Source organism: Microcaecilia unicolor, chromosome 4 (assembly GCF_901765095.1).
Source record: "Microcaecilia unicolor chromosome 4, aMicUni1.1, whole genome shotgun sequence".
Taxonomy (NCBI): domain Eukaryota; kingdom Metazoa; phylum Chordata; class Amphibia; order Gymnophiona; family Siphonopidae; genus Microcaecilia; species Microcaecilia unicolor.
The window spans coordinates 262,289,165-262,315,043 of record NC_044034.1 but is presented as its reverse complement, the minus strand read 5'-3'; the positions used below and the strand labels follow the sequence as shown (position 1 = coordinate 262,315,043).

The window sequence follows — 25,879 nt, the reverse complement described above, 5'->3', positions numbered from 1 at the left end:
AAAAAGGGCAAATAGTGCATGTTATCCTATTTAGAATGTATTATTTAGGTTACTTAAAAGTACTAAATGTGCCACCCTTCACAAATACAATATATTGAAAAAGTACAATAAATAATAAACAAGAAAAGGAAATAATAGTGATCAGGAAAAAGGCAAACATATACAAACTAACAATCTAGTACCGATAGAAAAAGGACAACAAATAATAATACAGTGACATTATCAGAGATCCCAGCCAACATAAGCCATCATACCAATTACAAAAGACCTGCAAAAGGAAAAAAAAGTTTTCAAACTTTAAATTTTTCATATGATATTTTTTTTCCTGAAAAGAAACAGGAAGAGAATTCAAGAGTTGGTCCTAGATACAAAACAGCAGTTTGACTGGCGTCCTCTAGTTGAACCATAACTGGGAATGGAACCACTAAAAAGTTCTTATTCTGAGAGTGAAGGTATTTTGAGGGGCAGTAAGATATTAAAGCATTAGCCAGATAGCCAGGACTACCTATATAGAAAACTTTGTGCATTAACAGTCACTTAAATTTGATCCTCCAAGACACTGGTAAGCAATGGGTAGGGGAGTTATGTGATCAACTTACATGCATTATAAACCAATTTAATTGTTGTATTTTGAATCACTGCAAGATGATGAATAAAAGTCAAGGTAGACTACTATACCAAGAATTACAGTAGTCCAACCTATTGAAAATAAGAGTATGAATCAGAAGCAACAAATCTTTGCATTCCAAGAAAAGTTTCAAATACCTAATTTATGTGCCCTTTTACTATGTTATGTCTCTGTGCAATTCTAAGCACGTCAGTACGTTGCCCTCAATATCAGTTAGTAGCTACAAAACCGATATAGAGTCAAGGTATTAATTCTAGAATGTTCTGTTAGAAACAAGATATTCTCCTTCCCATTCCCTTTCATCCTCTGTTCTCCTTTATATTCTCTGTGCCAATCCTGTCCCTGGGGACCTAAACAAGGGACTAGAAGAGGGGGGAGAGTTGTCTTCTGTTCTAATCTATGAAACAAGACCTTTACCAAAAAAGGAATGAAATATATCATCTCGATGAGGTCACATGAAAATACTTCATGGAAAAAATCTTCAATTACATGATAAAAACAAACAAACAAACAAAAGATAAATATATGCAAAACTGAAACAAAGTGAGGTCTTTGTATTGAGACAGCCACAAAGTGGCACAGTTTCATTGCCTACTGGAACTCCCTGCTTTGTGCTAGTTCACCTACAGCAATACATGCAAATAGTATGTAATATGTCCCTCCTTGGTTATACCAATCTGAACAAACAACATTCACTAAGCACAGCTAACAGCCCTTCTAAAGATTTCAACATTCTCCAACTTTTATGGTTGCTTAACCGTCTCAACCAACCAGCAAAACTGCAAGACCCGACGCGGATCTGTGTTTCAGCATGAATGCCTGCCTCAGGGGTCATGGTATCGAATGAATGCAGTATTCAAGTACAATATGTAGTGAGCACATCTGAAAATGCAGCAGTAAGCACGGAGAGAAACAGCACGTCAAAACTGCTGTGGTGCAAAAATGCCAACGCATGCGGGCACAGTATGGCAGTTTTGCAGTTTTGTAGCATCACTCTCTGGTGGACTTTATACAGCAGTTGAAGAAATATTGGTTTGGCTTTTTGCATAGTGACGATTAAAATAATCTCCAGTTGACGTTTTACCTCTAGTGCCTCTTCTCTCCTGTGCTGTCTATCACACATCAGATTTTCTGAGTCCATCAGCTGGGGCCCACACCAGGTTACTCAGTTTATCTATGAGCTTTCTGTGCAGAACAGTACTGAAGGCAATTAAAAAAAAAAGTATTGTGATAGCCATGCTGGTCCATTTGAATGCACAAAAATAAAAGTTAATGAAAGGTAATATGATGTGATACTTTTTTACTGGACTTTAGGGGGGAGTTTATCAAGCTTCGCTATGGCCTTCGCATAAATGTTAGGGCCTTAACATGCGTTAAGGGAATTAATGTGCACTAAATACTGAGAAGCTCATGGGTATTAAATGGGCTTCTTGGCATTTAGCGTGTGTTAATTCCCATGGAAAGGCCCTAATGCTTAATGAATTCCCCCTAAGCTAACATATGTCTTGACTAGTTTTAAGTGCCCAAAAGTCCCTTTAGGAAAATTCAGCCAATATGCCTGCATTACTCCTGTTTTTACCCATGTAGACTTGAGTTACGTTTTAGAAAATGTATCTGTATTTTATACCGTCTTGTTTCATTACACAAAATAAGCAAAATTCAGCCATCCTTGTGTATGCAAATATACTAATTGGCAAATAAAATGGAAGCACTTATGCAAAACCGCCTTGTTCATAAAATGTGACCGAGTCCAGCATACAGAAGAAAATATATATCAGGGAATTTGAAAATCAGAAACCATATAGAAGTAATAGGCTCATAATATACATGTTTGCTATGATAGCAAAGAAAAAAAAACAACAACTTGAGATGCGAACATTGACTCTTTTCTGCCTTCACTTTGGTTTGAGGCCTTAAAAAGAAGCCTTTCCCCACACAATATCTTCTTATTTGTCTTCAGTCTACAAGTTCTCTACCCACGGAATTTTTTCTAGCAGTAATTAATAAACACATGTGGTTTGGAAATCACATAGGTGTAACCTGATTTTTGTTTTTTTTTTAAGTTGAAGGCACCCATTGTTTGAGAGAACAGGAATGGACATAGCAATACTTTTTGGGTTCATTCTTTTAATCATATATATCTGTATTTTTTTTCCAAGCAACGAATACAATGCTATTAACAAAGGATCCTCAGAAACTAGCTGCTGTCTTGTAACCTCATTTTGCAGGTGTATTAATTGGCAGGATGTGCAAGAACGCTTCCAAGGTCAAAACCTGGATCTTTATTTCTTTCTTAATGAATTAAACCTATCTTATAACTACAAGTGTATGTGACAATTATGCATGGATGAAGTCCAGAATACAGTAGTAGCTTCAGCATCCACAGCATTACCAAGTGAATAAATACGAGGGAGGGCGAGGACAGTGTATTCAAGATTCTCTGCATTAGATATAATAGGGCACTTGGCAGTCCAAATCTTCCTTAAATAGATTAATGTAAAAGCCCAGGTGGAGAAGGACCACAGAGAAGACTTCAACAATTCTGATGTTCTTAAAATGGGGAAATCCTTTAAGGAACTACTGGAAAACTACAAAAACTTTGTGCAATTGAATAGTGAGTGAAGCTAAGAAGAGCAATACTAAGGGATTACAAACTTTTAGGTTAGGAAAGTAGAAGTCGGAAAAAAAAGGAGATCAGTCTGGTTTCCAAAGGAGGTGGCTGAAAAGTAGGGACACGAATGAATACATAGCAAAACAAGGCCATAGTAAATGAGTTTAGAACAAAACCAAATTGACCCATCCAGCCTGACCAGTTGTAATTCTTCCATTTTGGGTAAATGAGCATATAATTTTATGTATGTAGATTTTGGTCATACCTTTTTCAGTAGTAGTTCAGGTGAGTTACATTCAGGTATACTTGTTATTTCCTTGTTAGGCTCAGGGTCTAATTTTGTAGCTGAGGTAATGGAGGGTTAAATGACTTGCCCAAGATCACAAGAAGCAGCAGTGGGATTTGAACCTAGCACCCCTGGATAGTAAGCTCAGTACACTAACCACTAGGCTACTCCTGTACTCACCTCAGCCATAGCACCCCACCTTCTCTATGTTTTTTATGTAAACTTTCACTTCCTTCCTACTAGGAATGAGAAGCCCAAAAAATGTTGTTTAGTTTAGTGTGCCCCCTTTGCAAAGAATGTGCACTGTTACTGGTAAATGAGAAAACACAAAATGGCCTTTTTCTTCTGCTCATTTTCATTTGTTAATGACATACAACAACATGGGATATGTTGTTTTGTTGACATTTCCTATGTCATTCCAATGACAACCCATCCCTTCTTTCTACCACTACACTCCATGTCAGTCTCAAGTATGATGAAATTGTGTTAAAGTATTGGCCCCTACTTAGTCTACTAGTAGGCCATTTCAGGCCTTGTCGTCTTCCTCCAACACCAAGTCCCCTTCAGTGTCTTATTGCCAACTTTTGTAGTAATCCATAGTTACTGAAACTAGCAAAGTTACTATCCAAATATCCAGCCTCCTCTTGCCAACTATGATCACTCTATGTAGGTTACCCCAATATCTTTTTAAAAGAATGGGCAATTAGGATAGTAACCATAACTCTATCCAGGTTACCCAAATACCTTTTTAAAAGCCCGTTGCAACCATACTAATGCTGTTAGAGTCAGAACAACTGGACCTTGCAAGTTACACTTGACTCTCCTTGCAGCTTGGGGTACCACTAGGTATTGATTTCCATACTGGAAAAGCTGAAAGAAGCAGGGAAGATAGTCAAGGTGAAGAAGGTACGAACAGAAGGCAAAAATTGAAAGAAGACAGTGCAGTACTACTGTAAGACTGAGTGGAGAAAATTAGAATGTGGAAAGTAACCAAGAAAAAACACAGCTAACGAATATTTTTGTTCAGTGTTCACCAAAGGAAAGGTTGGTAAAGGACAGCAGAGAGCTGGAAGGGGCATGTATGTAGTGGGATAATAGCCACATAGAGTTTGCGTGGACACAGCAAAACTAAAAGTAAACAGAGCTCTGGGTCCAGATGGGTTACATCCCAACTGTAGCTCAGTAACATTCAAGGACCTGAAACTGGCTTGAGGGTTCTATTACTTAGGGAGAAAACACATGTTACAAGGTCCTACTGGACGTGCATGCAGGACGTCAGGAGTCAGGACTCACAGAAATAGATCAGAGAACGCGCCGGAGACAAGTGCTGAAGAAGACTTCGGCCTGCAAAGGTACCTGGCAGAGGCAGCGGGGGAGGGTTATCGGTGGCGGGGGGGGGGGTCAAAAGTGGTGGTGGAGGGTCGTCGGTGGCGGGGGGGAGCAAAAGTGATGGAGGAGGGTCGGCGGCTGGTGGAGGCAGGCTAAAATGTCCCCCCCCCCCACCTCGGGCTCTGGACGCCCTCCCGCCAAGGTCTGGATATGCCCCTGATTTTGATATGTGTGATTTTTCAGTCAGTTCTTGATGATGTCATGTTTGAGGGACCAGAACAAGCTCTCAGTAAATGTATCAGTTTGTGTGGTGCTGAGAAGAAGGGGGATGCGTTTTCTAAGACCTTACAGAACTGCCTAGGGGCAGTTCTGTAAGGTCAATTCTGTAAGGTCTATCAGTGTGAACAGATCTCACATGAGAGGGTTGTGAGATTTTGAGAGCGGTTATGTGATTTCTATCAGTGTCAGCAGATCACAGATGACAGAAGCGTAAGCGGTTTTAAGAGTTAGTTCTGTAAACAGATTGCAAATGACAAGAGGTGTTATCTAGAGGTTTTAAGGGAGTTCTGTGGAAAGCTGTCAGTGAAAGCAGAACAGATGAAAGAGAGCTGTAAGAGATTTTGAGAGAGAGTTGAATTCACTTAGGGCTTGTTGTACTTCCTGAGGCAAAGGGAGGGAAATCCTACCCAATACCTTTTCACCTTAGGTGGAGGCACTAGGACATTATTTATATATAGGAGGATCAGCAGAGCTGGCCCCAGGAGCTCCCATCAGGCTGACTCCCACTCCCTCTCCCCCCCACTCTGATCCCCAAACAGAAGACCAACAAACTTCAAAGTAATAATACAATCTTTGTAAACCCTCATCTAAAAGTAATAGAGAGAAAAAAATAAAGTTATTCCAAATTTCATCCCTGGAGAGCAAGGTACACGTAAGATAAAGATACATGAATCTTCTACTTACATTGAGTATTTGCCACTTCTTTTCCAACGCAAGATGTCAGCTCAATAAGAAGGTTACCTGGCTATCCAAGCAACACTTATGGATCAAAACTTTAATCTCAGATAAGCACAGCTACTGCATTATCAGAATGTTTGAATTCAGATGATAAACAAATTACAGGTCCCATATTCTGATGACCTTCTACAGACAAAACAACCTTTACCTTGTCAATTCACATGCCTTACACGTCACTTTCTTAGCCCTGAAGCAAAGATTGCTACAATCATTTCCCTCTTCTGAGACAGCTTCTGCAGCTCTTTGCTGTCTCAGTTCTCCAGGGTGCTTCCTGGAAATTCTTCTCTTCTCATCTTCACCTAGAATTTAGAAACACTCACTATTCCTCTAGAGCAGAAGTTCTCAACCCAGTTCTTGGGACACACCCAGCCAGTTCAGTTTTCAGGATACGCATGATGAATATGCATGACATAGGTTGACATATAGTGGAAGCAGTGCATGCAAATTTATCTCATGCACATTTGTGGATATCTTGACAACCGAAGGATTGGGTTGAGAACCCCTGCTCTAGAGGTGCTCATTACCCCCTGGTTGGAACATTCCAACAATGTCCACTTAAGTAGGATGACATGCAAATAGGGCACTAATTCATTTGTTTATTTAAGCTATTTGTGGGAGTTTTTCCCACATCTAAGTGGATTATAATACAGATACCCACTTGTGCTGTGTATCTGGTTTTGTTTTTGGTATGTTTGATCTTGTATGTATATGCTCTTTCCTGTCTAATAATTGGAGCTCTTTCCTGATTATTAATTGTTATTTTATTGTAAACCATTTTGTTCTTCTGTAGATTGAGCAATATGGCAAGGCTAATAAATCATAAAGGCAATAGTACACACAAGCATTGATACAAAGTATAATGCAATGAAACATCAAAGCATCAAATATAACCTCCTCCCCCCCCCCCCCCCCCAAAAAAAAATGTATATATGGATTTGACTTCCACATTTACTAGGTTTGCTATATATATATGAATGAGAGGTGGGAATATCCCTTTAACATTATTACGTAAGGAACAACGCCTGATTTTCAGGTGGGATACGGTTATCCCTAAGGGGTTGAATAAGGAAATTGAGTGGCTCAGTATTTAGTGATAGGTATTTAAATACTGGGTCCTGACACTGCTGGTGCGCATGTGTAGGCATCTTTGAGGTACTTGCAAGCGACCTGCGCTCGAATGCCCAACTGCCTGTGAAAGCCGGTAAGAGATTTTACTTTACAGTTTGTCGAAAACATGTATTATGTTTGGTAGATTTTAATACAGTATTATTGTTTGTTCAGAAGATGACCCCTGAAGACGTTCAATGGAGCGAAACACGTGCGTGTAGGGTCTTGGAGTAAATGGAACTTTACTACCACTAAATAAAACCAGGTGGAAGTACGGCAGAGAAGAACATTGAATTACATTCCTCTAGCCTGCCGGTTGAGAGTGGTAATAAGGATTTTGAAGATTATGCTGAATAACTTTTGGTTATAAGAACAAAGGAAGTATACGTTTATCGAGAACTGCAACTGTCTTCTAGTATAATTTATGCAGCCAGATCATGGATATGTGGTTATAAGAACTGATAACATTATTGGAATTCATAATTAATGAGGGGAGAGACCCATTTATTGATAGAAGTAGTACAAAGAAGAATGACAGCGGTATAAAGATGATTGATAGTGGTCCTTGATATAACGTATTCTATGGAATGTTATTAATGTTATAATATTATTTGTATTTTGATATTTTGTAACTTTGCACAATAGTATGTTTGTGGATGATTGTTGGAATGAGGTGGTTTGTGTAAGTGGATTTTAATGTTTTTGTACTGAATAATAATGGAAAATACTTGAATGATGTTACACGAATAAAGGTTTATTATTAATTACAACCGTTGATTTAGAAAGTGCTATATATAAATATATATATATATATATATATATAGATATAGATACCTGTATATAAGGCAAACCTAGTGAATGTGGAAGACAAATCCATCCCTTGATTTGGAACATGGATTAAAGTATTACTTTTTTTGAGTAACCTCTTTCCTCCCAGTCCTTTGAAAACTCAGTTGTTATTTGGCACTGAGAGCCTTCATTTGCAAATTCAGGGATTTTCCTCTTATTTCATACCCCCTGCCACCTACGTTTAGCCCAGTTATTGCAGCAACAATCTTCAGACTATGGCCATGTACCAGGGCTCCTTGATCCCAAAACAGAAGTGAAGCCACAATAGAAGGTAATAAATAATTTAATGCTCAATAAAAATGAAGTAATAAATAAAACTCAATATTAACAGCAAATTAGAAATGAATTATAAAAAGTGAATTAAATCATAAAAGACATAGCCATGTTTTGGCTTCGTCTGTATCATGTGTGATAATGAGGCCTGAATTATGCCGTTAGTTAGGGGCTCATTTTCAATGCACTTAGACTTACAGAGTTCCATAGGTTACTCACATAACTGCTTTGAATATACTCCTCCTATAGGTGTTACCATTGTATATTGGCTATGACTCTCTTCCACCAGGGGCTCTGATAATGCTTCTACAGCTTTCATTTCCCTGGCCCATCTGGGAAGCAAAAAACCCGAGCCAGAAATTGAACCTGATTCCTCCGTACAGCAATCTGTAGCACTGTCATTGAGGAAATTGTAAGAGTAAATGAGACCACCATAACCATATAATAGAAAGTTTTAACAGGTAGGCTGATGATAGATATGTTCCAAGGATCCTTGGAGACAGGAGTGGTTCGTAGGACAGGAGTGGATATTGTCCCTTTTCTTCAGAGTGGCAATAGAGAGGAGTAGGAAATTACAGGCTAGTTCATCTCACCTTGGTGATGAGAAACTTTATGGAGGCTTTTCTAAAGTACCTTGAATCCAGCAGGAAATGGAATCTGAAGCTACGTGGTTTTACTAAAGGGGCTGATGTGCACAACCATGAAAATAGCTTTGGTTGTTGATATCTGATGGCCTCAAAGTAGTCTTAAGAATATGCCCAGAGCCAGAGAGTTACTAGAGTTCCTAGGGAGGTGCATGGTCAGCAGAAAAAAAGGAAATGATAATGTCTTTAAATTATTTAATGCACCCAGAGCAAAGTGGTGCAAGACCTCAGCTAGTATCATTCTTGAAGCTACCTGGACTATGGTGAGTAGGAGGGAAGCTTGCTCTATCTTCCTTCCATTATGTATTCATAACATTCTGATGGAGTAAGGAGTGGGGGGCCTGCCTGAGATGAGAGAGTTAGTGCAAGCAACGTTTTGGGTTCATGGAAGTTGGGAAGAGCATTGAGGCATGCTGGCACATTCATCTGTAATGTAGGCCAGTTAGCATAGAGAATTTTGTGTAGCTAGCATAGAAGCTACATTTCCTTGGTTAATGTTCCTGTCAGTGAGGTCACTGTGGAGCTCTAGTTATTAATATGCCCATTTTAATTGCATAGACCCAACATTTATTATTTGCTCTCCTGTTTATGATTCTTAAGAAAAAGCCATTCTCTGATACTTCTCCTGAAATGAGTACCATTGATCATCTTCCCCTGCTTCCCTGATAGGCATTAAAAAATTGGTCTCCACCCCTTCTCCTCCTCCTGAACACATGTACAAAATCATTTTAGAATGGTTGTGTAGCATTTACACATGTAAATGGCATGCATGAGTAAAGGCCACTATTTATACATGTAAATGCTACAAGACACATAGTGCCAGATTCTATAAATGGCATTCAAAATTCATTGCCGAAAACAGTCAATGCTGAATGGCATTCTATATAGGGGGAACTGAGTTGTGCTTCCTTTATAGAATGCTCAGTGTCTTTGGCAACATATAACTTGTTTCAGGTGCCCAAAAATCAAGATAACTTGTTTAAACAGCACACCTAACCATATTTTAAAATTTATGAGAGAAAAAGTTTTCTAAAAGTTTTTTTGGACCTCAGTAGAGAAACTCAACTATTGTGAATATTTTACTCCATTGTGAATTGATCTCCCTTGTTGTCTTTGGTCCTTTTTCAACTTTTTCTTAATTTATTCTTAAGTGTTCACTCTATATATAAGTATATGTAAAACATTTAATCCAAACTTATCTGATCACGTTAGCTGGGGAATCTCTCTTGGAATAAGGAGTTGCAGGGGACCAGCATAGCCGACAGCCGTGTGACTGCTCAGTGCTCCCCCTTGATGCCTGCACCCAGGGTGGATCGCCCACACCACCTCACCCTTGGTATGTCACCGGAGAGAGCTTCTGGCCACAGTTGACTCTGCAACTGTGGCAGGTGTTTGTGGTCGAGACATTGCTCACAGGTACACAGGTAAGATTGTGCATACCATCACATCCCAGGCTGCATATCTTGTACAGGGGTCTGACAACACCAGGGCTATTCTTCAGCCAGTACACACCAGAAAGGCCCACAGCCATTTTTTCTCCAATCTCTAAAACATCTCTTTTCAACCCCTTTATGGTTCTCTGAGATAAAAAATACAACTGAATTTTTGGGATTGAGTTTGTTTTCTGTGGTGCATCAGCTAGGCTTGAACCTGGGACTCTAAGATTAGAAGCAGTTACCTTCCAGGTAGAGCTAGGCTAGGCCATGTTCTACTGGTTGAAATAAAGTCCTGCTTATCCCACTGCCTACTGTTTCCTCAACATGAGTCTCGGCACCTATTTTCCCAGAACAAAACACTAGTCCACACCTTCATGTCACCCTTCTACCCGGGCCCCCATCCTTCGTCCCTATTTTCACCCATGTTCTTCCCTATTTGGTGACAGTTATTCACACCAGAACAACTGCTTCTGGTTGCCCTCCAAGCATTTTATTGAAACAGACATGGGGAAGCCACTGCTTGCCCTGGGATTGGTAGCAAGGAACGTTGCTACTATTTGGGTTTCTGCCAGGTACTTGTGACCTGGATTGACCACTGTTGGAAACAGGTTACTGGGCTAGATGGACCATTGGTCTGACCCAGTATGGCTATTCTTATGTTCCCAAACCCCACAATACCTCCACATTGTACCCACTGTGATAGTCACCACTGTGTAACTAGTATTCCCAACACAAACCATTTCATTACTATTAGGCATTGCTCCACCTTGGGTTTCTATATTGTTTACAAAAACAGCTATTGCTCAGCAAATTAACAGTTTCTGTGTCAATAACCTCGTGATGCCATGACAAAAGTCTCACTGTCATACCTCCCAGTGATACAGATGCCTCCATCAAGCTATGTAATAGAGATGCTGGGCTTGATATTCAGCACTATTTAACCAGCCAGGAATAGCTCCTGGCCAGTTAAATGGCGCTTACCGACTATAGTCACCTCTGCCCTCCACTGGCAAAAGGAAGCAAGTGACATGTGTTAGGAAAATTGGGGTGATGGCACCTCTGACTTTGGGGGATCAAGTACTATACATGTGTGTCATACTTCTTAAATGGAATACTGTGGAGGGTTCTTTTTGTGAAAGTTTACCTAGCAACACACATCAATTACTGCAGTTCAAAATAAACTTTCCCTGGTGTTCTCAAATGTAGTGTTTTGCTACTTGCTTCCTTTTCCCTTTGGAGGGCAGACCGGTCAAGCATCATCTGGTCATGGTAATGTGTCCTTTGCTCCTTTCACTCAGATCCTGCAGCTGCACAGGGTGGTGGTGAGGAGGCTACCCTAGAGGCAGAGAATGCTGCTGCTGGCCCTTCACAGCAGGCTCCTCAGCGCCATTTCCTGGAACATCAGGGTCCAGCAGCAGCAGAAGAGGTCAACATGCCGCCTCTAGAGGAAGATGAAGACATCCAGGATACAGGTGTCAAGGAGAAGGAAGAGAGAGAAAAGGAGCGGGAGCTTGCCGAAACACCAATGCCGGAAGATCTTGGAGATGAGGACCCCACACGTCAGGAGAAAGATCTTGGCCATACTGATCAGGAACAAGAAGAAGAGACTGTTGCAGTGGCTGGATGACAGATTATTGAATAAGAGGTTCTGCTCAGGGCAGAGGTTGCTGGCAAGCAACAGGAGCTAACAGGCATTAGGCAGCTGCTGGCTGGTATGCTAGAAGATCTAGCAGTTGTGAGAGAGGGCATGAAGCCCAGGAGGGAGTTTGATGAACACTTCCTCCAGCTTCTGTCATCAGTGGTGTTAAATATGGAGACTTAGAACAAGACCCTGGTCTCTACCCTCCCCCAGCTGCTGTAAGCCCACCAATCAGCAGGCAACTCCTCCAGATCTGTCATCCCTGTGTCCCAATCATGCCCCTCACCCTTCCCTTAGCAATCAAGGCCACCAACTGTTGTGCCAATGTACCACTCCCAGTTCCTCCAACCCTGCCGTGAGGCCAAAGTTGTGGCAGGGGAAGGGGGAAGCATTGATGGGGGGTCACTTGGGCCCTATCTTTATCCCCAGGACCTTGTGGGACATGTTGCTGCTGGGACTGTTGCTTTCTGTATTGAATTATAGGTTTTACCATGCACAAATCTCATTTTTTTTCTTTCATGTAATCCTCCACATCACAATAGGATGTTGGCAATTGAGTCACAGGAAATGAGATGCCAGATACCAGTTTTGGGATTAGGCCTGACCTGAGGTGCTGACGCCCTATACAGGATATTGTAGTCTGCCGGGAGGGGGGAAAGCTAGGGTCACATATTGTTATCTTACCACCATATTGCACAATGTGGGAAAGGAGAGAGATGTGGGAGGAGGGGAATGATAGAGGGGGACTAACACATATATACATGTATATAATAAACTCATCTGATTCACAAAAAATGTGTCTGAATTATATTATTTCAGACTTGCTGGCCTCTGATGTATGTGGTGAGGTGCCATGCATAAGCAAGCAAGCAAGCAAGCAGTCATCTGCTATCTATTCTAGGAATAGCTTCCCTTACAGCTTGATAGCAGCAGACTACTTCCACAAATTTATGAATGAAGTGATTCCAGAGCACTCATTGATCGATACAATCCTTCAACAAATACAGTAATTGAGTTGAAAAGGAATTAAAAGAAAAACAAGAGTAGCCAAAGATATCTCATTGTAAAAGAAAGTTCTCTAGTCAGTGCTTCTTATTTTCAGTCTAAGAAAAATCTTATTAGCTTATTTTGAATCTTTGTGGGAAGAAAGAGCTTTTCTTTTTAGTATTGATATCCATTTTGGATAATTATTTATGTTAGACATTTTTAGTATCTTTACTTATCTGCTTTCCCTTCTTTGACACCTGTCTGACATGACACTGTGTGCTTTCCTTCCATGATTTTCCCTTCCCTCCCTTTTCCCTATCTCTTTTCCCTCAACTTTCCCTTGTTTTTTTGTTTGTTTTATTAAAAATTGCCTCAGTGTGTTCAGATGTTTGATGGTATATCAAGAATAAATAAAATAAACAAAGAAAGAGTGATAGGGAGTTGTTTACTGCTGGTTGCTCGACCCCAGTATCCTTCAATGTCAAAAGCATCAGTGTTGAAATGTGTGAATCAATGAACAAATGAGGTATGCTAACATTACACAAAGTAGTGGGAAGATGAAACAGGCAGAGAAGAAACTGTAATTATTACATGCTGAAACTCAGGAAGGGAAAATACTCAAAGACATGCATGGCATGGCATTCGTAGGACTAAAGCAAGCAGTAGCTTGTTGACTAGTCTAGAAGTGCCTATCAGCTTTTCCACTGCACACTTTTGTTGGCTTGCTGCAACCCGCAGTAATTGTTAAGCATCATTGTATTTTTTTTTTTACCAAACTTTGGAAATGTTTGCCAATCTTGACAGATATATGGTGAAATGTTACATGGGAGGTCTAAGCCCATTCCAATGTTAAATCTGTCAACATTCTCACCCATCCCCAGCTCTCAGATTCTCACAGATAGCTAGATTATAGACACTCTACAATGGAAGTATTCATCCTGTAAATCAAGATATTGAGAACTGTATCAGGTTATCAGGATATACCTTATGAAAACCTATTGAATGCACCAGGACTTAAATGAGATGTCTTGTAAGTGTTATTATTAAAAATGTAGTAGTAGTTTTCTACCAGTGAAAGAGAGAACTACTACTACTACTACTACTATTTAGCATTTCTATAGCGCTACAAGGCATACGCAGCGCTGCACAAACATAGAAGAAAGACAGTCCCTGCTCAAAGAGCTTACAATCTAATAGACAAAAAATAAATAAAGTAAGCAAATCAAATCAATTAATGTGAACGGGAAGGAAGAGAGGAGGGTAGGTGGAGGCGAGTGGTTACAAGTGGTTACGAGTCAAAAGCAATGTTAAAGAGGTGGGCTTTCAGTCTAGATTTAAAGGTGGCCAAGGATGGGGCAAGACGTAGGGGCTCAGGAAGTTTATTCCAGGCGTAGGGTGCAGCGAGACAGAAGGCGCGAAGTCTGGAGTTGGCAGTAGTGGAGAAGGGAACAGATAAGAAGGATTTATCCATGGAGCGGAGTGCACGGGAAGGGGTGTAGGGAAGGACGAGTGTGGAGAGATACTGGGGAGCAGCAGAGTGAATACATTTATAGGTTAGTAGAAGAAGTTTGAACAGGATGCGAAAACGGATAGGGAGCCAGTGAAGGGTCTTGAGGAGAGGGGTAGTATGAGTAAAGCGACCCTGGCGGAAGATGAGACGGGCAGCAGAGAACAGGAATGAGAGCCAATGCAGTAAACAAATAGACACGGTATTGCTTTCTTTTAAATTGAAAAGTTTAATATGGTGCAAATAAATATATTCAGAAATATGCCTAAGAAAAATAAATAATTCTGAGATGAAAATTACAAAAGGAAAACGGATGCACACAAGTGCACATCACAGAGATAACCGGCAACCAGCAATGATACCAAATTTTAAAAAGAAGAAAAAATAAAAACAATGTGAATAATAATAGGGCAGTGAAAAACAATCATTATAACCTGAATAATATTTGCTAATTAAAATCAAATTAATAAGAAATTAAACTTTCTCAGCAAAAAAGTTTCCAGGTGCATGAGGTCAAGAAAAACAATTTTCATTTGTCACCAGACAATTACAGGGACATTTTAAAAAGAAAGATGCCCCTACCGCTAGAACCCTAGGCTTTAATTGAAGAAAAGATTTTTGCCTCAACTGCGTGTGTCTGGCAACATCTGGGAATATCATAATAGTCTGCTCAAAGAAAGGAAAATTCTTTTTTGAAAAATAAACTTTCATAATTATAAATCTGTGTTCCTCTTTCTGGAAAGATACCAACAAAGTAGCTCTTTAGTAGTAAGTTCATGAGAAGATTAAAAAAATCTAGACACATCTAAACTATCTGTGGAGATTGGATAGTGTCTAGAGCTCCTTCCTTATTAGGTACCTTAGAACTTCTAGGCGAATAATATAGGTAACTAACTAAAACAGTTTAAAATGTCAACCGCAAAAGAAGTTCTAAGGAGGTCAAGAAATGTGCAACAGGGAAATTTAAAAACCTCAAAAGCTGTCCTAAATTCACCCACTTATGTTATGCAGGCCCCAGCTGACTATTGGGCTGGAACCCACATTAAAAATATTCCTTTCCACCCTTCCTGTCCCCCTCCGATATGCAGCAGTACCCCCCCAACAAAAGCCCCTACCCAGGTCAGCATCTCCCTCCCATCCCCACTTCCCAGTAAGGATAAGAGCCCCCCCCCCCCCCCGGGTCCTACCTGACCTCACTCCTGGTCCAGTGAGGGGGCAGGAGCTACCTCCCTCGCTCCTGCTCCTAGCAGCAACTTCCTCAAAATGGCTACCAGCAACCTCTCGCAGTAGTTGCAGTACTGTGAGGCTGAATAACTTTCATATGCGGGCCTCGGCTGAATATCGGCCAGGCCTGCATAGGATCTGGCAGCTAGCCTGCCCTCATTTAGTCCCCAATATTCAGTGCTAGTGCCTGGACATGACCCAGCACTGAATATTGGGAGCTAAATTAGCCGGCAAAGGTAGGCGTTTTAAAAAAACGCTCACCGCTGCCTATTGAATATTGGGGGAGGGGGGAAGTCATTAAATTTCACAACAATTTCCTCTGTAAACTTTACAAAAGAAGACAAGATTTTCTGCATGGCTTTCTCCATTCTATCAGTCGCTATCAGCAAATCTTTTAATGAAACTTCCTGCTGATTGTTCTCAACAGAGAGGAAATAGAAGTAGATACCAAAAAAGAAACTGATGATAGTACCTTAACCTGGGCAGTCTATCCAGCCCCCTTACCAGGAACTGAGAAAGGAAACTCCTTGTGGGGACAAACCTTTAAGGTCTGCAACATTCTGTCCTCTAAGAATGCCAACTGACTCTCGCACAACAGCAGGTTCTGGGGGTGGGGATTGGCCCCCAAAAGAAACAGAGACATTGGAAGGAAATTCACAGGCATTGATGGTAAAGCCAGCATTGCAACTCGAACATGCTGGTCCATAGGTCCCTTTGTAACAACAAGTTGTAGAGTCTCACCTTTAACCCCCTTTCCATTTCCCCATGGAGGGCAGCAGAGTGATATGCTCCTCACAGGCTATAAAGGGGTGGGACCTGTCCCTTTGGTCACACCCGTTCAGGTAGACACCATGGGCAACTAGCTGCAGCAAGGACACTGAGGTGTACTCGGGATGCAGAGGGTTACCATATGGCTCCAGAAAAAAAGAAGACAGTTTGAGCCAGTCTGGATTTTACTTCCCTTGAAAGCAATGGAAGTAAAACCCAGATTGGTTCAATCTGTTCTCCTTTTTCTGGAGCTATATGGTAACAGCAGACCTCACACCGGGGCAAGCTGGAACAGACATCCACTTCAATGCCTGATGTCAGAAGGCAGTGGATAATGTGGTCTCACAGGTTCTCTGGCACTGTATTTCATAGAAGATACTGCAGATGGATTAGTTTGACAAAGGATTTAGATTTGATTACATGCCTTTCCAAATCCAAGAGAGTTACTTGCAAGTACAGTAGCTATTTCTGCTATCCACAGAGAGCTTATGATTTACATTTTATACCTGAAGAGGGTTAAGTAAATTGCCAAAGGTAATAAGGAGTATTAGTAGAAGAAGCAAGATTTGAACCCTGACTTCCCTAGGTCTCAGCCCACTGTACTAACCAGTAGGCCAGTCCTCCACAGTACATGAGTATGTAGCTGGAAAGAGAATGAAGGAGGATTGGTAACTGCATGAACACTGAAGGAGTGAGAGGTGAAAGCGTAGATAGGCATAGTGTGGTGGAAAGGAAGCAATAATGTTAGGAGTAGAGTGAAGGCAACAGGAATGAGACCTAATACAGTGTAGGTAGAACAGAGAAGGAGGAGGTAGTAGTGAGGGAGATAGTGGTGGTGTAGGCAGAGCATTAAGGCCACAAGTGTTAAAAAAAAAAAAAAAAAGTATCAAGTTGCCCAGGTCAGGCCTATTAGACAACTGGTGAAGTAAGACAGGATAGGATGGGAGAAGAGAAAGGAAAGACCTTGTCAAAGCACATACCACCAATGTCCATTATAAGGAGGAGGAAGAACTTTAGGAAAAGGAGAAGACGGAGGCTCTATTTTATGAATGTTCTACTGTGCTGATTATTAAAATGATTCATTTGCAGTATGCTCACATTGTGAGTATATTTCTGTTATATGAGTGTTCTACTATGTTATTTTAATGTGTACAGTACTGATTTGCCTATTTCCAAATTTATTTCACTGTTCTAAATTGTGTATTACGCTGACATTTGGTCATTTTGTTACAGTTATAATTGGCTATAACAAGTGGTATCTACAGAAAAAGTAGATGTAAATCTCTGTGGCTGTGTTATCCTTGGCTGTTCTCAAAAACAGAATCTTTCCCTTTTTTAGAAATGGTATAAAGTCCATGAGTGAAATGATCCACAGATTTTGTACCTGCCTACAGAGTTTTGATAATTACCCCTTACATACCTTATATTCTATTGATCATAAATTTGAGTATAAAGTATTTTGCCCTTCCTCAAAGCATTTACAACACTGTTTCCAGTTTTTCGTGATAGCATATTTTCACAATGAAATTATTTCTTTTTCTTTGTGTTGTAGGTGTTGGGTTCACATCAGTTGTTTCAGCCGGCCTTATAAGCAGCACTGGCTCAAGCACAGTTTCTCCATTTCCACATGCACACAAAGGTAAGGCAACTGCTCAGGAGTTAGTATGGCAGAACATGCTTCAGTGAGCATGTGAATAAAAAAGTGCAACAACAGCTATGCTGAGATTATCAAGCAATGAATCGTTCCTGGGAAACAGAGGTTGGGATGCCCCCCCCCCCCCTCCCTGAAGTTCTGAGAACTGGGAAGGAAAAGCCCACTCCAAAGATAGAATGCTTCTCTTAGATCAGGGGTGCATTCGTAAATTCTAATTATTGTCAATGAATGCTGATAATTGCTTATTATTGCCCAATTATCTGCGCTGATTGACTCAATGATCAAGTTGCTGTGTAAATTGGACATATGTCCAAATCTGTGCGAGCAACTCTAAGTGCCATATGTAGAATCTGGGGGTAAGGGGGCAATTCTGTACAGGTCACTAAAAGTTAGCCACCAGGTTATAGGGCACTAATCCCCGGATTCTATATTTATTTATTTTTATTTATTTGTTGCATTTGTATCCCACATTTTCCCACCTATTTGCAGGCTCAATGTGGCTTACATAGTACCGTCAAGGCGCTTGCCCAGTCAGTTGATAGCAAATACAAGGTTGTATAGTGATCGAATGAGGTATATGTGGAGGGTTGGAAGGCATGATGATTGTGTGTTGTCCAATATGATCATTAGGCATGCTGTGTTTCTGGGTGAAGAGGTTTACGTAGGATCGTTGGGGTAGGCCTTTTTGAAGAGGTTGGTTTTTAGTGATTTCCTGAAGTTCAGGCGGTCATGTATTGTTTTCACAGCTTTCGGGAGGCCATTCCATAGTTGTGCGCTTATATAGGAGAAGCCGGATGCGTAGGTTGTTTTGTATTTCATATATAGTGCACCTAGAGTTCCACGCAGAAATCCAAGTATATTCCGTAACAACACACATAAGTTAGTTGGCTTAACAAGCCAATCAGTGTTGTTAACAGCACTTAACAAGCAATAATGAGCACTAATTGACAATAATTAGAATTTACGTACACAACTCCCTAAGGGTATTCTGTAACGCACTGAGCCTAAATTTTAAAGTGCACAGGCAAAAGGAGGCGTGGTTAGGAGAAGGGATATGGGCATTTCAAAATTTACATGCATTGTTATAGAATACAGCCGTCTGTGCCTAAATCTACGTGCCAGGATTTATTCCACGTTTTCTTTGGTGTAAATGGAGGCAAGTAGTTTTAGGTGCTGTGATATCAACTAAGCGTATTCTATATACCATGCTTAAATCTATGCGCCGCTTATAGAATATGCTTAGGCGGAAATGTCTTCTGCGTGGATTTTCTAGGCACCATATATAGAATCTGGCCCTAAGTGCTAATTATAATGGCATCTAAGTGCCCAGATTCCGTTATAAAATACTAATGCAAGTCACTATTTAGGCACCAATATTTACGTATGTTCAACTACACCATGTCAATAGGAGGCATAAATTCACACACCTAAATGTGGAACCTTAGGATGTAACTTACATTATTCTGTAACCTACGCATGTGGAACCTTCTCATTCCCCACCCACATATATGCCCTCTTATATTTATGCACTAAGCAAGTTGTACACCTATGTTGTAGAATACCACTAAGCATGTAGCTCATACTTTTGCAAGTAACTGTCACAATCACACTCATAAGTGCTATTGTTCTATCACATACCTTTACATTACATTCAGTGCTTGCATACCGCTCATACCAGGAAGTAGATCAGTGTAGCTCACAATGCAACAAGAAGTAGGGCAGACCCTAGAAGATACAATAACAAACTATTTGTGGACTGTGAAAAATTGCAGAAAGACCTTAGGAAACTGGAAGACTGGGCATCCAAATGGCAGATGAAATTTAATGTGGACAAATGCAAAGTGATGCACATTGAGAAGAATAATCCGAATCATAGTTACCTGATGCTAGGGTCCACCTTAGGAGTCGCACTCAAGAATAAAATCTAGATGTCATTGTAGACAATACGCTGAAATCTTTTGCCCAGTGTGCAGTGGTGGCCAAAAAAGCAAACAGGATGCTATGAATTATTTGGAAAGGGATGGTAAATAAGACCCAGAATAAAATAATGCCTCTGTATCGCACCTTGGTACAAACTCACCTTGAGTATTGCATTCAGTTCTATAGCAGAATTAGAAAAGGTTCAAAGAAGAGCGACCAAAATGATAAAGGGGATGGAACTCCTCTCATATGAGGAAAGGCTAAAGAGGTTAGGGCTCTTCAGCTTGGAAAAGAGACGGCTGAGGGCAGATATGGTTGAGGTCTACAAAATCCTGGGTGGTGTAGAAGGAATAGAAGTGAACTGATTTTTTTTACTGTTTCAAAAAGTACGAAGACTAGGAGACACTCAATTAAATTACATGGAAATACTTTTAAAACAAATAGGAGGAAACATTGTTTCACTCAAAAAATAGTTAAGCTCTGGCAAGTACCAGCAGTTAGTGTATATGGGTTTTTAAAAGGTTTGGACAATTTCCTGGAGGAAAAGTCTATAGTTTGCTATTGAGATAGGCATGGGGGAAGCCACTGCCTACGCTGGGATTGATTGCTACTATTTGGGTTTCTGTCAGGTATTGGCCACTGCTGGAGACAGGATACTGGGCTAGATGGGCCATTGGTCTGACCAGTATGGCTATTCTTATGTTCTTGTGATTGATTGTGTTTTCATATTGGTAACTCATTCCACCATTTAGTTATCTGACAGGAAAACATGAATTCTAATTCTGTTTTATAAACAAACTGTGCAATCAGTGCCTAAATTTAGGTGCCCTGTTATAGAATGAGGGGGAAAAAGAGGGAAGTAGACCTTGCACTCCAGAGATGGAAGAGACAACTGGTGAAGTTTAAATAAAGGTTTATTGTTGGAAGACTCGACACAGTACAGTGTTTCAGCCACAGGCCTGCTTCAGGAGTCTTGTTTCACCGTTATATTCAAATATCCTTGCTTAAAAGCAATTTATTTATTTATTGGGATTTATTTACCGCCTTTATGAAGAGATTCACCCAAGGCGGTGTACAGCAGATACAGTTTAACATAAAACTTACAATTTTGTTAACAGCATAACACTAGTAAAATACAATAAATGAGTAAACTTGAAAACAGTAAATTGAAACCTAATAATAGAACTACCATGAAACAGTATCAAAACATACACATTGGACAGCACTGGAATTCAAATATCAGAGAGATAATATAATGTTAGCTTAATACTACTGATACACCTAAAAAACATTCATCAACTAACATGATGCTAAAGTTTTTCTACAATACAGCTTACCACATAGCTGAGGGACCATCATCAGATTTATGATGGGAACAAGATGCTTTGCAAACATCAGATTGGTCTTTAAAAAGACCTTTGGTTAAAAGCTCCATGAACTCTGGGGTGTACTACTCAAAATAAAATGGCAAAATGAGTACTGTGTCGATCCTTCCATCAATGAACCTTCATTTAAACTTCACCAGTTGTCTCTTCCATCTCTGGAGTGCAAGGTCTACTTCCCACTGTTGGTTTGCTTTGTACTTTAGTCATGGGATTTCAGCGTTCCTCTGTTTTGGCGGATTTTCTCTGATAGAATGAGGGGGTAAATGTATTAAGGAACTTGTATGGGTATTTTTATCTTGTGATTAGAAATGTAGCACAGTGTATTGTGCCATTCATGTATTGGGATGGGATGCTTACAGTAACACAAGGGAAGTAACGTCTAGGACTGAAAGGGGGGAAGTTGGTGACCGAGGGTTACAGCTATTAAATGTTTCCATCAAAACGCAGGAAAGCGCGGTTGGGAAAAGAGAGAGGGTTTTTTGTTTTGCTGTGTTTTGTTGTGTTTCAATGAGAGGTTTTAATTAGCCAGGTACAAATTCCAGGAGCCGCGGGCTGTAGCTAATTTTTATCCATGCATCTGCCTCTGTTGGAAAATGTTTGCAATGTTGGAAAACCAACATTATGCTTTTATTTGCCCTCAGTAAAATATCAAAGGGATATGGGTAGGAGGAAGAGAACAAAGCGTAGCATTATGTCTAGATGTTATGTGTATTGCGGTTGCCTACTCCCGTCTAGTTGAAATGTTGAGCAATAGTGATATTTGCAGTATTTTGGTGAGCTACTGTTCTGTTGAACTAACATTCCAAGCAGTCATTTAATAAAGAATGAGATTCAGTCTTTCTTTATACTAACAATCGTAATTTTGAATCTGCATAGCATCTTAAATTAAATAAGCTCTTTCCATTCATAATCTTTGTTGTTTCTCAGTTGTCAAAGAAGTAGAAATGCAAGAAGTCAGCAACATACCATGAATTCCTGGATCCTAGCTCTAAAATCAAACAATTCACATCAGCCTTCTTAAAACTATCCTTAGATTAATGTTTATGTGGAATCACTAGATAAGAGCGTGCACACAAGGATATTTTTATCTGAGAGTTAGTATAGTAATTTATTAGTTGTCAAGAGAAAGTTATTTCAGCATTTTCTTCATCCACGAGTAGATTTGTGCAAATAAAATCAAAAATAAATAAGTAAACCCCTTGATAAATTAGACCCTCCATAAGAAATCACTGTGTTGTACATTAAATCCCTGCAAAAATATCATTCTCTGAAAATTTGAGGGTGGATGTTACTAAACTGCAATAAATTATGGCAATGTATTGCAGCTTAGTTTACCATAGGAATCACTAACCTGTCTCCATGGACTCCAGCAAAAGCTCTCCCCTGAACACATTCCCTAATCCCCTAGACCCCTCAACCCCATGAAGACACAATAGCACAATAGGTGCTCACTGTTCAAGCTTGAACCCTTGACAAAGCCCCCCCCCCCCCCCCCCCGCTGTCCTACCTGAAGCAATTGCTGGTGGTCTATGGGTATAGAGCAAGGATGATTCCCAGTTGCTCCTGCCCCTGGTGGCACCAGGTTCATAATGGCACCAGGAATCCCTACCAGTAGTCTCATAGAACTACTGCTAGTGGTCAGACCACCATTTTAGGGGGGTCTGGAGGGGTTGGAGACATGTTTGGTGGGGTCATCTTTGCTGGGATATGAGGCCTAGGAACTCCAGACCTTTAGTTTACTGCACTGGCCCCTTTAAGAGAGGCTTCCCAGGAAACGAGGTCGTTGGGTGCAACATTTTTACTAGCTTACCCATGCAAGTGTATTGTAAAATACTTAGGCATAAAATATGTGTTTTTTGTACCAAATCAATTAAGAGAGTTCATAAACCTGAAAAAGATTGTTAAGACATAACACCAGTATAATTATAAATAGAGATGGTGGATGTTAGGGCTTTAGCCTTTCTTAGATATTTCTTATTTAGATTCCCTGAATCATTGTAATTTCTCTCCCCCACCCCCTTTATATTGTGGTCAAAGGTAGACATGGTGAGTTAATTATGTTTTCTTTTGATTTTCTATTATATGAAGTACATCTGTACTATATGTCTCACATATGCCTAATGTTTCTTGTAACAAGATTAATACTTGTGAAGTCAAAAATTGCATAAATAAATAATTTAAAAAAAAAAAAAAAAGAGAGGCTTCCCTGGAGCTTTGGCCTCATGCATGATGCTCCCATGCAGGAGAAATAAGGCCAACTTTGATTGGCATTATTTTTCCTGGAAATGTTCAGTGTGTAAAGCTTAACACTAGCTATGTTATTTAATTTACATAATAATGAGGTGTTCTGCATGCCTTGCATTTATGATTATGTAGCCCATGGTACCTTAAGCTAATGAGTGTTACAGTAAAATAATTTATGATTTTGCCTTTTAACTTGTATTAAGAGGTAAATATCGTGCATTATTTCCTTAGGCCCTGATGCTCTAAAGTAAATACGGGCAGTAGAGGCCATTAGTTCCGGACTAGTGCCCGCATTTACTGGCACAAGATGTTCAGAGGCCTGGAGCGAGGGAACAAATGAGCACAGGAAGGAATAGTGCAATGAGCATGCAAATGCATGCTGATGAGCTCATTCGCTATTTCTCCCCAATGTTCAGCGGGCAGTGCATCAAACAAGGGCACTCCTCCTACGTCAAATCCTATGCCAGCTCGGAGCTGGCGTTAGGGTGTCTGGGCAGTAAATATGGCAGGAAGAGAGCTGACTGGATCAATTTTGAAAGGACGAAGGAGGTTTATAGAAATCTGTCCAGTCAGTGTCAGCAGCAGCTACAGGGGCAACATGAAAAGGTCTAGTAACGCCAAACACCAGAGGAATCACCTCGTAAGTCGCTTGTCTAAAGAGAGATCTATGAGGGCAGAACAGGCCAGTCTGGTACCCGTGCACAAGCTGAGCATTATGGAAACAGTCTGCAGCCTTCTGACCTGGATTCTAACCTGTGTTCTGAACCATGGATGCTTTTGGCACCTCTTCCTCCTCCTCCTTCCCTCCTCCTCCTCTGGTTTTCTAGGTATGCGCTTAAGAGCTGTGCTTGATGCACAACTCTTCAACACATGCGCCAGGCACCATCCTCCCGCTTTACTTCCTAATTCTTAAAGCTAATAGTGCGCATATCATTTGCATACTATTAGCGTAGAGCATTAGGAAGTAATTCCTCAGTGCTGTTGTAGTGGTATTTTCAGGTGCTGTTCAGAATAGCGCTGAAGTTTTGAGCTTCGAGGCCTTAATATATGTTAGTCCCCTTACTAATCAACCTTTCAGAGAAAAATCTTTCTGAATGGCCAGCTTACATGTCAAAATGCAACCAAAACTAGAATCCAAATACAATTGTATCTTAATACAGATCCCCCCAGAATCTATATATGGTGACTAAAGTTAAAGTTATGTTTGACCATGTGGTCAAATTGAACATGTAACTTAATTGATTAACAAGCCAATTTGGCACCAATAATTGTCCACTAACACGCAATTATCAGCACTAATTGGCACTAATTAGAATTTACGTATAGAACTTGCTATGCGTATTCTATAAAGTCGTGCATGTAAATTCTCCCATGCAGATCTCGAAATGGGGTATGGCCATGGGAGGGGCATGGGTAGGTCATGGGCATTCCTACAATTTAAGCGGTGTTGTAGAATATACCCAATTCGCACCTAGGTTGAGTGTGGGCATTTACACCAAGTTTTAATTGGTGTAAGTGGAGGCGCCTAAATTTTAGTCGCAGGGATGGATGCTAGGCGTACTCTATAAACCGCACCTAACTTTAGGTTCATAGAATAGGGCTAAGTGCAGTTTTTTTTCAGCACTGATGTTTTTTTAAGTGCCATATGTAGAATTCCCCCCATCATGTCTTAATGTCACAGAAAAACTTTTCAGTCATCTCTTGTTTCAGTCAATGGCTCACAATTCTACTTTCTCCTTTTCAGCAGAACTGCCTGGACAAGGGCACCTGGCCACCGCTCTGATAATAGCTATGTCTACAATATTTATCATGGCTATTGCTATTGTCTTGATCATCATGTTCTACATCCTGAAAGCAAAACCTTCTGCACAAGGTAGCTGCAATGTATTCAACATTCTAGTCACAAAATGAGGCCTTTACCCTGGGATTCTATATAGCGTGACCTAGGTTGTATGCGTAAATCCGGTCATATTCTGGATTTGCGTGTGCAACTTAATTACCTAACAAGCCAATCAGTGCTGATAATTGCCATTTAACAATCAATACACTGATTGGCATCAGAATTTACACGTTGTGATTGATTCAGAGACTTCCAGGTCTCTCAGCTGAGTGAAGTACGGCCAAAAGGGACATTTTTATTATTGCGGGGGGGGGGGGGGGGAATGATGGCCAGATTGGACGGGGTTTTTTTGGATGGGCTTCCTCAACTGCACTGTCCTCTGGATCTAGCAGCATCGGAGGGGGTGAGCAGCGCGGCATCTTTGGGGGGGAGGGAATGATGGCCAAAATGGACGTTTTTTTTTTTTTGATGGGCATCCTCAACTGCACTGATCGAGCCACATCGGAGGGGGTGAGTTGCGCGGCGTCTTCG

General features: G+C 40.5%; 1 protein-coding gene across 2 annotated transcripts in view; it reads left to right on the top strand.

Annotated features, from left to right (window-relative positions):
• The window catches only part of EDAR (ectodysplasin A receptor), a 194,240-nt gene that overhangs the window by 133,675 nt on the left and 34,686 nt on the right, over window positions 1–25,879 (top strand). For both annotated transcript variants that reach the window (XM_030201478.1, XM_030201477.1), the window contains 2 exons: window positions 17,858–17,944; window positions 25,253–25,381. In XM_030201478.1, coding sequence (XP_030057338.1) covers window positions 17,858–17,944; window positions 25,253–25,381 — 216 coding nt within the window. The remainder of the gene's footprint in view (window positions 1–17,857; window positions 17,945–25,252; window positions 25,382–25,879) is intronic.